The 11,984-nt window shown below is 39.6% G+C and overlaps 1 protein-coding gene across 2 annotated transcripts in view; it reads left to right on the plus strand.

Annotated features, from left to right (window-relative positions):
• LOC123500317 (mitochondrial amidoxime-reducing component 1-like) overlaps nt 1-10,643 on the plus strand; it is a gene marked incomplete at its 5' end in the record, with an annotated part of 20,523 nt that extends 9,880 nt beyond the window's left edge. The window contains 1 exon segment of one of the 2 annotated variants that reach the window (XM_045249016.1): nt 10,239-10,643. In XM_045249016.1, coding sequence (XP_045104951.1) covers nt 10,239-10,401 — 163 coding nt within the window. 2 annotated transcript variants of the gene reach the window in all.
• Between the last annotated feature and the right edge of the window lie 1,341 nt (nt 10,644-11,984).

Consider the following 11,984-nt stretch of genomic DNA (forward strand, 5'->3'; position numbering starts at 1 on the left):
CTGAATGACAAGCAGTCACTAGTGGTGTAACGGCTTATCTGGCATATTGTGTATTAATGGATACTGGGTATATTACCTGTAATACCTTATAAAGTAGGAAAATGTGACAGGGAAGTGATACCTGGGATCTTAAGGGCTCTATTCACCTCTATTATTTGGTCTCAACACCGCCATAGGCGCTCACGTATTATAAAACAATTTAGTTAATCTTTTAAAGGTCCGTTTCACGTACAAACACGAAACTCACATATGTAGAAGGCTTGGTGACCTTGCCGTAAACATAAAATAATTGAGCCGCAAGCGTCTAGTTTGGCCGTCAGTTTCTAAGTCCAGCGAGCTCTGCACCAGTCAAGAGTAAACACTGAAATGATTTTCAATTGTTTATAACAGATTTGTGGGTATAAACAGGGATTTGTGGGTAGCGGCATATAAGGATATTTCATGGTATCTATAGAGCTAATCCCTCCAATCACGCGCTGTCACTCGAGAGGCATAACGTTATCATCTTTTAGGTTCCTTGTTAGCACTAGGTTAACACCCTAACGGAGGTTCACTGGGGGCTGCGCCTCCGTATAGGTTAGCTTAGGTTAGGTTATGATAGGTTAATGCCCTATTGTGGGGGGTTGTCCAGGAGACGCAACCCCCATAATTAGGTAAAATTAGGTTAGGTTATGTTAAATTAGGTTAATACCCTAGCGGGGAGATCCAGTGGGGGAGGATAAGTTACATTAGGTTAGTTTAATGCCCTAGCAGGCGAGGTCCAGTGAGATTACATTAGAAATTAGGTTATACCAGGTTAGATTAGGTTATGCTTGGTTAGGTTAGGTTGGAAAAACTTCAAATATTATGGAAAATATCCGTAGTTTTTTTTTTTTTTTTTAATGAGGGATGGAGGATGGAGGGGAATGGAGGGACAGACTTGTTATAAAGAATTATCAACAGTTTTTTTACACAGATTTACCTGTGACGTCTGTGACAATATGTTTTTGATCAAGGTAGACGCAGATCTGTGCTACAAAAATCATTTGGATATCTGCACCCAGCTTCTGCCGTGTGTACCGGGGCCGTCAGAAAATATTCCCTGCAAAAATTAAATGTGTAGTGTTTTATTTGAGCCTTGCCTTCAATTATCCCATTCTTATAATAATATCTTTATATTACGGTGGAATGAGGCTTTACGTCTCAGCTTGCTGTGATCCTGTGACTAAAGAGTACAATAGTTTTTCCGGCGAGCGACGAAGGAGATTCGTCTGGCACTGTTGCTATCGTTTTCAGTAGCAGCGTTCGCGTGTAAAAGCGAACGCTTCTGGACCGTTCGCCTTTTGCAAACTGCTACTGAAAACGCCTTTTATTGACGGGATGGATGAGTGGGAGAGTTATTGTTGCTTTCATTCGTGAAAATGAATGTGATGAGTGATGAAGGCGGCGTCTTTAGTTTCCCAGTTGGTGATTCCTGTAGGGAAGCCTCTGATGATCTGTCTCGTCCTAGAATATCAACCTGCTATGAAAAAATAAGAAAATCGACATGATTGTATAATGGCACAGCATCTCATGTGGCAAATGGAATAGATAATGATGGTTGTGGTTGTGAGAGTGGATGGTATGATGACAGGATGTGACACTGACTGCACCCAACTACCTCTGTGCGGGTGTTGATGAATCTCTGCATGGATGCTTCCAGGGTCCCACCACGCCATCAGTACAGACAGACAAAAGGGATACCTAAATGGAACGTCATGCTAACGCCCGAGGGTCCCATTATCGTGCCGACAGGTGGGAGGGATGTGGTAGTGCTGACCGCCCCCCCTCCCAAGAAGTGGCCAGGTGCCCCATTAAAAACACAAGATGTGAGGTGAAAAAATAACAAATAAAATAGAAAATTTAAATAAAAATTCACGAAAAAAAAACACAGCAGGTGTTGGTACGCGAGCCCACTCCCTTGGATAGGGTATGAGATGTTACTGAAGGTGATATGTTATCCAGCCCCTTCCCTGGGAACAGTCCGGTTCCTCATCAAAGCCTAGGCTGCGAGACATAAAAATAATGTATAATATGAATACAAAGCCTTAAAAAAAAAAAAAAAAAAAAAAATATATATATATATATATATATATATATATATATATATATATATATATATATATATATATATATATATAAGAAACACTAGGCGTTGGCACGTGAGCCTGTCGCAGAGTTGAGTGCACAACCATGATCCACAAAAGACACCTTGATTGGCGGGAAGGAAGATGAGTAGTGGTGAGAAAGAGATAGGGAGGAAGAAGAGGAGGTATCCGTTAATTTGCTATAGATTGGGTCAGGAGGATCAACAATGGGGGTCAAAGAGGTTATTGCGACGTAGGTGGCGGTTGGCTAGTAGGAGGTTGTTTAAAAAGTCATATGTGTTTAGCTATTAGTTGATATTTATTATGTAGAGGGATGTTAAGAGAAAGAGAGACCCTGAAGTGGAATCACCTATGTAGGTTTAGGTTTGTGTAAGCAGAAAGAGAGAGAGTAAGTGGACAGTATGTATGTTAGAAGAGGAAGAATAAAGGTTTGGTGAAGATGGTCTTGTTTTTCACTATTGTCTTTAAATTTCTCCAGGTTGCTCAAGGACTCAGCAGGTAAGGCAATTTTTTGTGATGTGTATTTTTTTTTACCCTAAGATATTTATAGGTGAGGCCAAGTACTTTTGTTTGTTCACCGATGGGAATGTGGACTGGATTAAGAAATTGCTGGAATAAGGAGGTCTGGCGAGGCTGGTTCCTCTAGATGCTGAAATATGTAACTAGATTTTTCTGGGTGTGAGACAATTCGCTATTTTAGCTCCCGTATGCTTGTAGCCCTTGATAATTTTTAATTTCGTTCATTAAATTATTAATATTTTAGCTCGTGCCAATTGTGTCACATCATTAGCGTACTGTATCCTTAATCAGTTGTGATGAGAAGAGGGGCTAGGTAAGTTATGTATATATTAGACAACGTGAAGAAGAGGACAGATCTTTGTGGGGACTCCATACTGAGGTGTTTAAAAGTCTGAAAAGGTGATCTGGTGGCTGATTCTAGTCTTTCTCTCTATCAAGAAACTGTACCGTTGTTGTGATAAGAAAGATACTTTGATGTTGCAAATTTTGTGTTTTGACCCGTACAAACCGAAGGGCTAAAAATTCGCAACCTCCCAGCGCCGCATTTCTCCAAAAAAATTCAACTCTTACAGATTAACCTGAAAAAAATATCTACTGTTAATAGACATGACAATACATCAATATATATATATATATATATATATATATATATATATATATATATATATATATATATATATATATATATATATATATATATATATATATATATATATATATATATATATATATATATATATATATATATATATATATATATATATATATATATATATATATATATATATATATATATATATATATATATATATATATATATATATATATATATATATATATATATATATATATATATATATATATATATATATATATATATATATATATATATATATATATATATATATATATATATATATATATATATATATATATATATATATATATATATATATATATATATATATATATATATATATTTTTTTTTTTTTTTTTTTTTTTTTTTGGCTCTACTCACCATGGTTGTCTCAGAATAACCGCCGATAGAGAAGGTTGCGTTAGCGGCAACTCGCCACCTCCCTGGTACGGGTGCCAATATGGTATTCCACTTGTATTATTTTCTTATATAACACTTATATTACACTTGTATAACACATAGCACTTCTCTTGCAGTGGTATTACTATATTTGACTTGAAGCACATATTAGATTATTCATTTCAATGAATATTGGCTGATTATAATTACGTATTTTTCTACAAAGCACTTGACCTGTACACGTGCTACCACGCGTAACATCATCATCGTCACTTCTATTACTGAACTTTAGCTTCATTTTAGTCCCAGGAGCCATAGTTGTTACAATGGAACCATGCGTGCTTTGGGGTCCGAGGGGTCTCCAATCCTGTCCACGGTCCGAGGTGTAGGTTGGGCTTCCTCACTCGGGGCAACGGTTTTCTAGCGGGTTGGGCTTTGAGATAGGTAGTACCCAAAAATAATACCTCCTTTAGCCCAGAAATTCCCGTGAAAAGCACACATGGTATAAATAAAAAAAAAAAAGTTTGTAAAGTTTTTACGTAAATTACTGGGGCAAAGCGGCGGGCACGCATGCCACGAAGGTCACGGGTTCACTGGTCCACGAGAGTTGTGGGCTGGGGTTGGTGGTGTTGTAGGAAGACAGTGTTACCATAGACCTACGTCACGAGTAAATATAGTAGCGCTGCCAATGTTAGTGCGGTTTTTATGAACAGTCAAAGTAGCTGTCTCATTTAATGACAATCGGACCGCAGCAATGCAGCGCTATCGAATGACAACCTGTTTGTACGGGTTAAGTAGGTATGCAGGACTGTGTCAATTGTTTTTTAACGTCTTTTTTTCACTACTGAAGTTTTGAAAAATAATGAATTGGAATTTAGGTGTGCGACATTACTGTTTAAGGGATTCTCGTTTGAGGAGTTACTGCGAAAACCAAATTGCCATGGTGATGGTAACTCGTTGCTTTCGAGATACGTCCTGAAACGCTGAGGAATGATGCGCTCGAAAGTTTTTTTTTTTTTTTTTGTAACTGGCTTATAAGGCGATAGCTTTTTTAGAACATGGGTGTTTTTTTCCGTATTTTTGAATGAGTGATATTTGATCATTTGAAAGCATTTTGAAAGTATCTGGTGGAAAGGGAAACGTAAAAAAATGTAACTACCTATATAATGTCCGGGAGCAGGTCCTTCCGTGTAATTGGCTACTTGATCTGAGTTAGGGATGCAATCTCCGTCCACTAAGAGGTTCTCAAATCTTTCCCGCTGACATCCCTTCAGCTTGTGCACCATGCGCCAGAACTGCTCCGTCCAAACGGGAGACTAGATTCATCCTTCCAGAAGTCTGTTGCTCATTTGTGTGCGTAAAAGGTGAAGGTCATTGTGTATTGGTCCGTGGTTGTGTATGTTTTACAGGAAGGACTTTCGTAGCATATGGAAAATTTCTGTGTTTTTACAGATAGTCAGAAGGCTTTGTAGATTGTGTGGTATTTCTTTGGCATGTGTCTGTTAGCTGATGTCAGTATGTCGTTGTGTATCCGCTCTACGGCCTTGTCTATTTCTAAATAGTGTTTGCCTTTGAGCTGTGTTGGTTGGTGTATGTCTATGAGTAAGTTCTTCTAGTTATTTGATCGGTAGTCAATGGTGGAAGGGGATCATCATCATAATCATCATTCATCATAATTTTCGTTTAACATTCACATTTTCCCATGTGAAGTTGGATGGGCGATGACTACTTTCTACAACTGGCGATCCTGTGCCATATGTTCTTCTTTTCCAAAAAGATTCATATCCACCTTTTCTTTGGCCTTGTCACCGGCCGTCGACCTCAACCCTCACCTCCTCCACCTAGCTCAAAATCCCTTCCCGCAGCCTTTCTCACCTGTTCGAACTATCTCAGTCTTCTTCTCCCTCAGTTCAGCAGAAAGGTCTTTAACTCCACACATTTCCGCTACCTCTCTGCTAGAACTCCCATCTTGCTACCTAACTTCTGCCATGTATCTCTGTGGTCACAACAATGGAAAATATTTGTCAGGAGGTTGTAGATACCTAACGAAACTATAATTTACTCCCAGCGAGGTCTAGTAGCACTACTTCTGCTCCAGTCCAATTCTGGTCTTGATCAGTTCAGGGGTGCTGTGAACCTTCCATCAAGCAAGTTGTGATCTTGCAGAAAGTTTCCCTTTGTATCTCAGAACTTTCCTCTTTCTCACAAAAGTATATTCACTTACTACACACACTTCCTTCACTCAAAAACCAAATCCAGCATCGGAGTTTCCTTTTGAGGAGAGGACCATAAATATCCCCAGATCTGACTGGCATTCTGTTAGCGACCCAAATTGTCTTAATAACTTCCTCAACTATTTCTTTAATAACTTTTGCAACATTCGCTTCCTTTTATCTAATTTTCAATTTGTAAAACACCACCTCTTGTGTACTGAACCTCATATATTTTTTTTTTCCTCACCGAAACACAGGTGTCTGAGGGAACTCATAGTAATCACATCTCTATTCTCTTTTACTTTTCGATCGAAAGCTGTATGCAACTTGCGTCTATGTGCGCAACGACTTAATCTGCTCTCGTGCCCACGCTCTTGAATTTTCCGAGCTTTACACCATCTGGCTTCGACTCAATATACATTCCCTATCTAAATTTATCTGTGCTGTCTATCTCTCTCTCTCTCTTATATTAAATTCTTTGACTGTTTAATTTCTAATATGGAACACATTCTATTCCTCTATCCTTTCGTGGAGGTCTCCATCCTTGGAGACGTCAATGTTCACCACCAGCTTTCGCTTTCTTCTCCTTTCACTAATCATATTGGTGAAGTAGCCTTCAACTTTGCTATCCTCAATGACCTAGAGCAACTGGTGCAACACTCTACTCGTATTCTCGCCTGTCTTGGAGATACGCCCAACATTGTTGACTTTTCCTTATCTCCAATCCTTCTGCATATGCTGTTTCCCTATCTTTTCCGGTAGGCTCCTCCGATCACAACCTCATATATTTATCTTGCCTTATTTCTCACATTCCTCATCAGGATCCCAGAAAGCGAAGATGCTCTGGCGTTTTACCTTTCCCATTTGTAGTGACCTGAGGAGGTATTATGCTGATTTTCCCTGGAAAGATTACTGTTTCCGTGTCAGACACCCATCTCTGTGTGTTGAACGTATAACAGAGGTGATAGTGTCCGGCATTGAGGCATACATTCCTCACTCTCTTTTCTCAACATAAAATTTCTCAACCTTTGCCTGCTCCCGTTTTATACATGATAGAGAGGTTGTTCACTAAAAGTACATGAGCCTTCCATGACCTGAATGTCATGCACTTAATATTTCTGCCCGAAATCATGCCAAGCCTGTTCTTCAACTTGCCAAACACTCTTTAATAAATAGAAATTGTCAAAAACTTTTAAACTCTAACTCCCCTCGAGAATTCTGACATCTGGCCAAAAATAACTCCAATAATTCCACTTCTTTATCTTTCTCTCATTTATTTCATCCTGATGACACAACTGCCATCACACCTGTTTCTAAGCTGAACTCTTCTCTCAAACGTTTGCTAACAACTTCACCTTATATGATTCTGGGCTTGTCACTCCCTCTCCTCCTCCCTCTGACCATTTCTTGCCTTATATTAAAGTTCTTTGTAACGATGTTTTCCATGTTGACCTACACCAATTGAAAGGCTTATGGACCTGATGGGATCCTTCCTATTGTTCTTAAAAACTGTGCTTCCGTGCCTTTTGGTGTAGCGTTAGACGCTTCAAAAGCTTTTGATAGTTTGGCACAAAGCTTTGATCTCTAAAGTGCTCTCCTACGGCTTATATCCTTCTCTCTGCAATTTTATCCGCTGTGGTAGACGGCCACTGTTCTTCTCCTAAATCTATCAACAGTGGTGTTCCTCAGGGTTCGTTCTGTTCTGTCACCCACTCTCTTCCTATTATTCGTTAATGATCTTCTTAACCAAACTTCTTGCCCTATCAACTCCTACACTGATGATACCACCCTACACATTTCCACGTATTTTCAGAGACGACCAACGTTTCACGATATTAACAGGTCACGCAGAAACGCCACAGAATGCTTAACTTCTAATCTTTTAAAATTTCCTTATTGGGCAAGAAAAAACTTATAAGTTTTCAGTGCCTCTAAAACTTATTTCGTACATATATTAAGTTGACACAACCTTCTAGACAACTATCTCCTCTTCTTCAGTGACACTCAGCTGTTCCCATCATCTACACTTAATATGTCGGTCTGTCCTTTATTCTGCAAGATTTTCTCGCCTTCTGAACGGCTAAATCTCTACAAGGGCCTTATATGGAAGAGGTAGTAGACACTTACCGAAACGATCATTTACTCCCAGCAAGGTCTAATAGCACTAAATCAGGGGGTGCTGTGAACTTTCCATTAAAGGTAGTTGTAATCTCTCTAAACATTTACCAGTGTATCTCACAACTCAAGGGGCCAGTCACAGCCTACCCTCTAAAGACAAGTCTCCTTCTTCACTCAAAACTATATGCACTTACCACACTTACACCTTTCACTTAAATTCAAAATAAATAAATGGCGACTCCAATCCCAGCATTTGAGTCCCCTTCTCGGAAGGGTACCAGAAATGTCCCCAAATGTCTTGACACCTCCCTCAATATTTTTGGTGGTCTTAGATCTTTTCAATCTATGGAACACCACCTATGCTCTACTAAACCTCATCTTTTCCTCAGCAAAACACAGCGGTCTGAGGCAACTGACAGTAGCTCTTTCTCTGTTCCCTCCTACTTTCTCCATTAATATTTTCGTTCCAAAGATTTATGCTGCGTCTATTTGCGCAACGACTTGGTCTCGTCCCCACGCTCTCGAATCTTACGAGTTTTCCACCAACTGGCTTCGATCCAATAGTCATTCTCTAACTAAGTTCATCTGTGCTGTCTATCTTTCTCCTAACTCCTCTGAATATAGTACATTCTTTGATTATTTAATCTCCAAAGTGGAGCACATTCTGCCCCTTTACCCTTTCGCGGAGATCTCCATCCTTAGAAATTTCAATGTTCACCACTAACTTTGGCTTTCTTATCCCTTCACTGACCATCGTGGTGAACCTTCACACTAATATCCCTTCTTCTTCAATGAGGCTCCACTGTCTCCCTGTTCCGCACTGATTATCCTTGGTCTGTCCTTTGCTCGTAATCTTAACTGGAAACTTCACATTTCATCTCTTGTTGAAACAGCTTCTATGATGTTACGCGTTCTGAGGCTTTACCGTGAGTTTTTCTTGCCCCTTAGACTGCTAACTCTGTACAAGGGCCTTACCCGCCCCTGTTTGGAGTACTCTTCGCATGTTTAGGGGAGTTCCACTCACGCAGATAAAGTGGAATCAAAAGCTTTTCGTCTCATCAACTCCCTTCCTCTGACTGACTGTCTTCAGCCTCTTTATCACCTGCGAAATGTTGCATCTCTATCTTTTATCGTTATTTTTATGCTAACTGTTCTACTGATCTTGCTAACTACATGTCTCCCGTCATCCTGCAGCTTTCTTTCTCTCATGCCTTTTCTCTCCAAATATCAGACGCAAGTGTTAACCAGTACTTTCAATCATTTATACCTTTCACTGGTAATCTCTGGAACTCCCTACTTGCCTTTGTATTTCCGTCTTTCTACGACTTGACTTCTTTTAAGAGAGAGATATCAAGACATTTGCTCCCTAATTCTGGCTAACCCATTACCTATCTTCTAGAGAACCAGCATTCAAGTGGGCTTTTTTTTTATTTTGTTGCCCTTCAATGGCCCTCTCTCCTACATAAAAAAAATAAGTAAAATGTCCTTGCATGAAGTACTCTTCGCATGTTTGGGTGCACGGCGGGGGGAGAGGGGGGGATCAGCCTCTTTTGCACCGCCAAAATGTTGCATCTCTTACTATCTTTCATTGCTACTGATCTTGCTACCTGCATGCCTCCCCTCCTGCGGCCTCGCTGCACAATGTTTTCTTCTTCCTCTCATCTCTATTCGGTCCAACTCCCCAATGCAACAGTTAACCAGTACTCTCAATCATTCATACCTTCCTATGGTAAGTTCTGGAACTCCCTGCCTGTATCTGTATTTCCAACTTGCTATGACTTAACGTCATTCAAGAGGGAGGTTTCAAGACATTTATCCCTATGTTTTGCCTAATTCTATCGGCCCTGTAAGGAGACTGGCAACTAAGTGTGTCTTTTTCCTTTATATTTTGTTGTTCTTGGCCAATTCTCCTCTCTTACATAATATATATATATATATATATATATATATATATATATATATATATATATATATATATATATATATATATATATATATATATATATATATATATGTATATATATATATATATATATATATATATATATATATATATATATATATATATATATATATATATATATATATATATATATTTTTCTTTATATGAATGTGCTTCAACGGAGAAACGCAAATACATACAAACTACACGTGTTCATCCATACACACCATGCACTTATGGGCGGTTACTATGTAATACTTTTACTTTTCTTTTTTTACTCTCAGGTATCGCCTTTTAGAGCAACCTTCTGACTTGGCCAAGGTTTGGGCCACCAAGCCAGTGTTTGGGAATCACTTTGCTATCGATGTTCAAGGACCAGTTGCAGTTGGGGACAAGGTGTTTGCTGCCACTGCTACAGCAAATCCTTCTTTTTCCATTTTCAATTGAATAAGTAGATTTTCTATATTTTGCATATGTATAAATATTTGGATATGGTGAATTAATGATAAAGTAACTGGCAATATGAATAGTTAGAAAATACATTGTAGAGTGAACACCTTTGAACTAACTCTGCTCAATGTCTGCAAAAAAAAAAACAATAAAAAGTTGTTTCTGTGCAAATGTTTGTTAATTTGATGATGCACTAAATATCTTTTCTTAAACTACCAAAATAAAATGTGTTGACAAAGCAAGGAGATATAAATCAACATTATCCTAAACTAGTGTTTCCCAATCTTTTTGATATGATTGCTGATTCAGCATTTCTTAATTCAGAAAATGCATAAAACCAAGACATTATCTGAATTAAAAATTGGTAAATTACTTTCCATTGATACATAAATGCCTAGCCTTAATAGTCAAGAAACATCGATTCATTTAATAGTAAATCCGTAGTGTAATATCCACGTCACTTCCCTTTTTTTTTCTAGCCTCTGGTTCTAATAACTTTTATTTTTGTTTTCTATAGTTTTATTAGTTTTTATAAATAACTACTATTTTACCTTGTATACATGACTAGGGAACCAGAGGCAGGTTTGATAGGTGTCGGTTGCTAGGACTAGGGTATATGAGTTGTTTCAGCTATTCAGGACCTCTCAGTACTAGGATATTTGGAGGGTGTACGCGTTCCCTCACTACTCTCTGCACGTTGTTTCAGTGTTTGTCTGAAGATGAGATTAAGTTCTCCTGAAAAGTCACAAGAATTTACCCCCTAAATGGGAACCGCCTTGTCGTGGTGGGGGCTTGCGTGCCCCTGTGACCTGGCGAGCTAGGCTGGGGGCTTAGGCCCCTGCTCTGCCCTTTCGAGGGGGAGAGGGCTACCCATGTTAGTAAGGTCGCACGTGAAGGGCCAGACTAAATGGTTCCTACGTAGGCTGCCAGTGGACCAGCGGAGCCACCCGCTGGAGGGATCGCCCAATAGGGGCCGTCCTGTGCTGGATGGTTGGGTGTCCAGGCTGGGATGCTTTGGGAGGGGGTCTCAGCTCTGTCGTGGACAAACATTCGCATCATGTGGGGCCTTTTTAAAACGACTGGTCCGCATGGGGACGAGGTACCCCGTCCACGGCAGCCAGCGCTCGCTCCCATTGTAGTCCCAGTAGGTGGTTTCCCTTGCCCCTGGAGCTAATTTTTGTGTAACTTTCTACATATGGTCAAACACAAAAAACTTTCAGGTTCTCGTGAGGTGGCTGACCTGGCCCGCGAGACGTCATCTTCAGGTCTGAGTAAAGGAGGATTCCCCTCCACAAGGGCCTCCCCTGCTCTGGGAGTTCTTCTGAGGGATGTATCTCTGCTGGTTTGGATTCTCTTTTGATGGTAAATGTAAATCCATCTTTTTCTTATCATGCCTTGCACTCCTTTCTCAAGGTGTGTGGCACGGTTCTCCGTATTCGACTTGTTTACGATAAGGACTTTCCGTCTAATCGCTGCTGTGTAACGTTTCTGTCATGCGATGAAGCCCTTTTGGCTGTAGAACATTTAGCATCCCTGCCCCTTGCTGGCTCTGGCTATAAGACAGAACTTCTCCACTCTCG

Source organism: Portunus trituberculatus, unplaced genomic scaffold (genome assembly GCF_017591435.1).
Source record: "Portunus trituberculatus isolate SZX2019 unplaced genomic scaffold, ASM1759143v1 PGA_scaffold_202__28_contigs__length_962959, whole genome shotgun sequence".
Taxonomy (NCBI): domain Eukaryota; kingdom Metazoa; phylum Arthropoda; class Malacostraca; order Decapoda; family Portunidae; genus Portunus; species Portunus trituberculatus.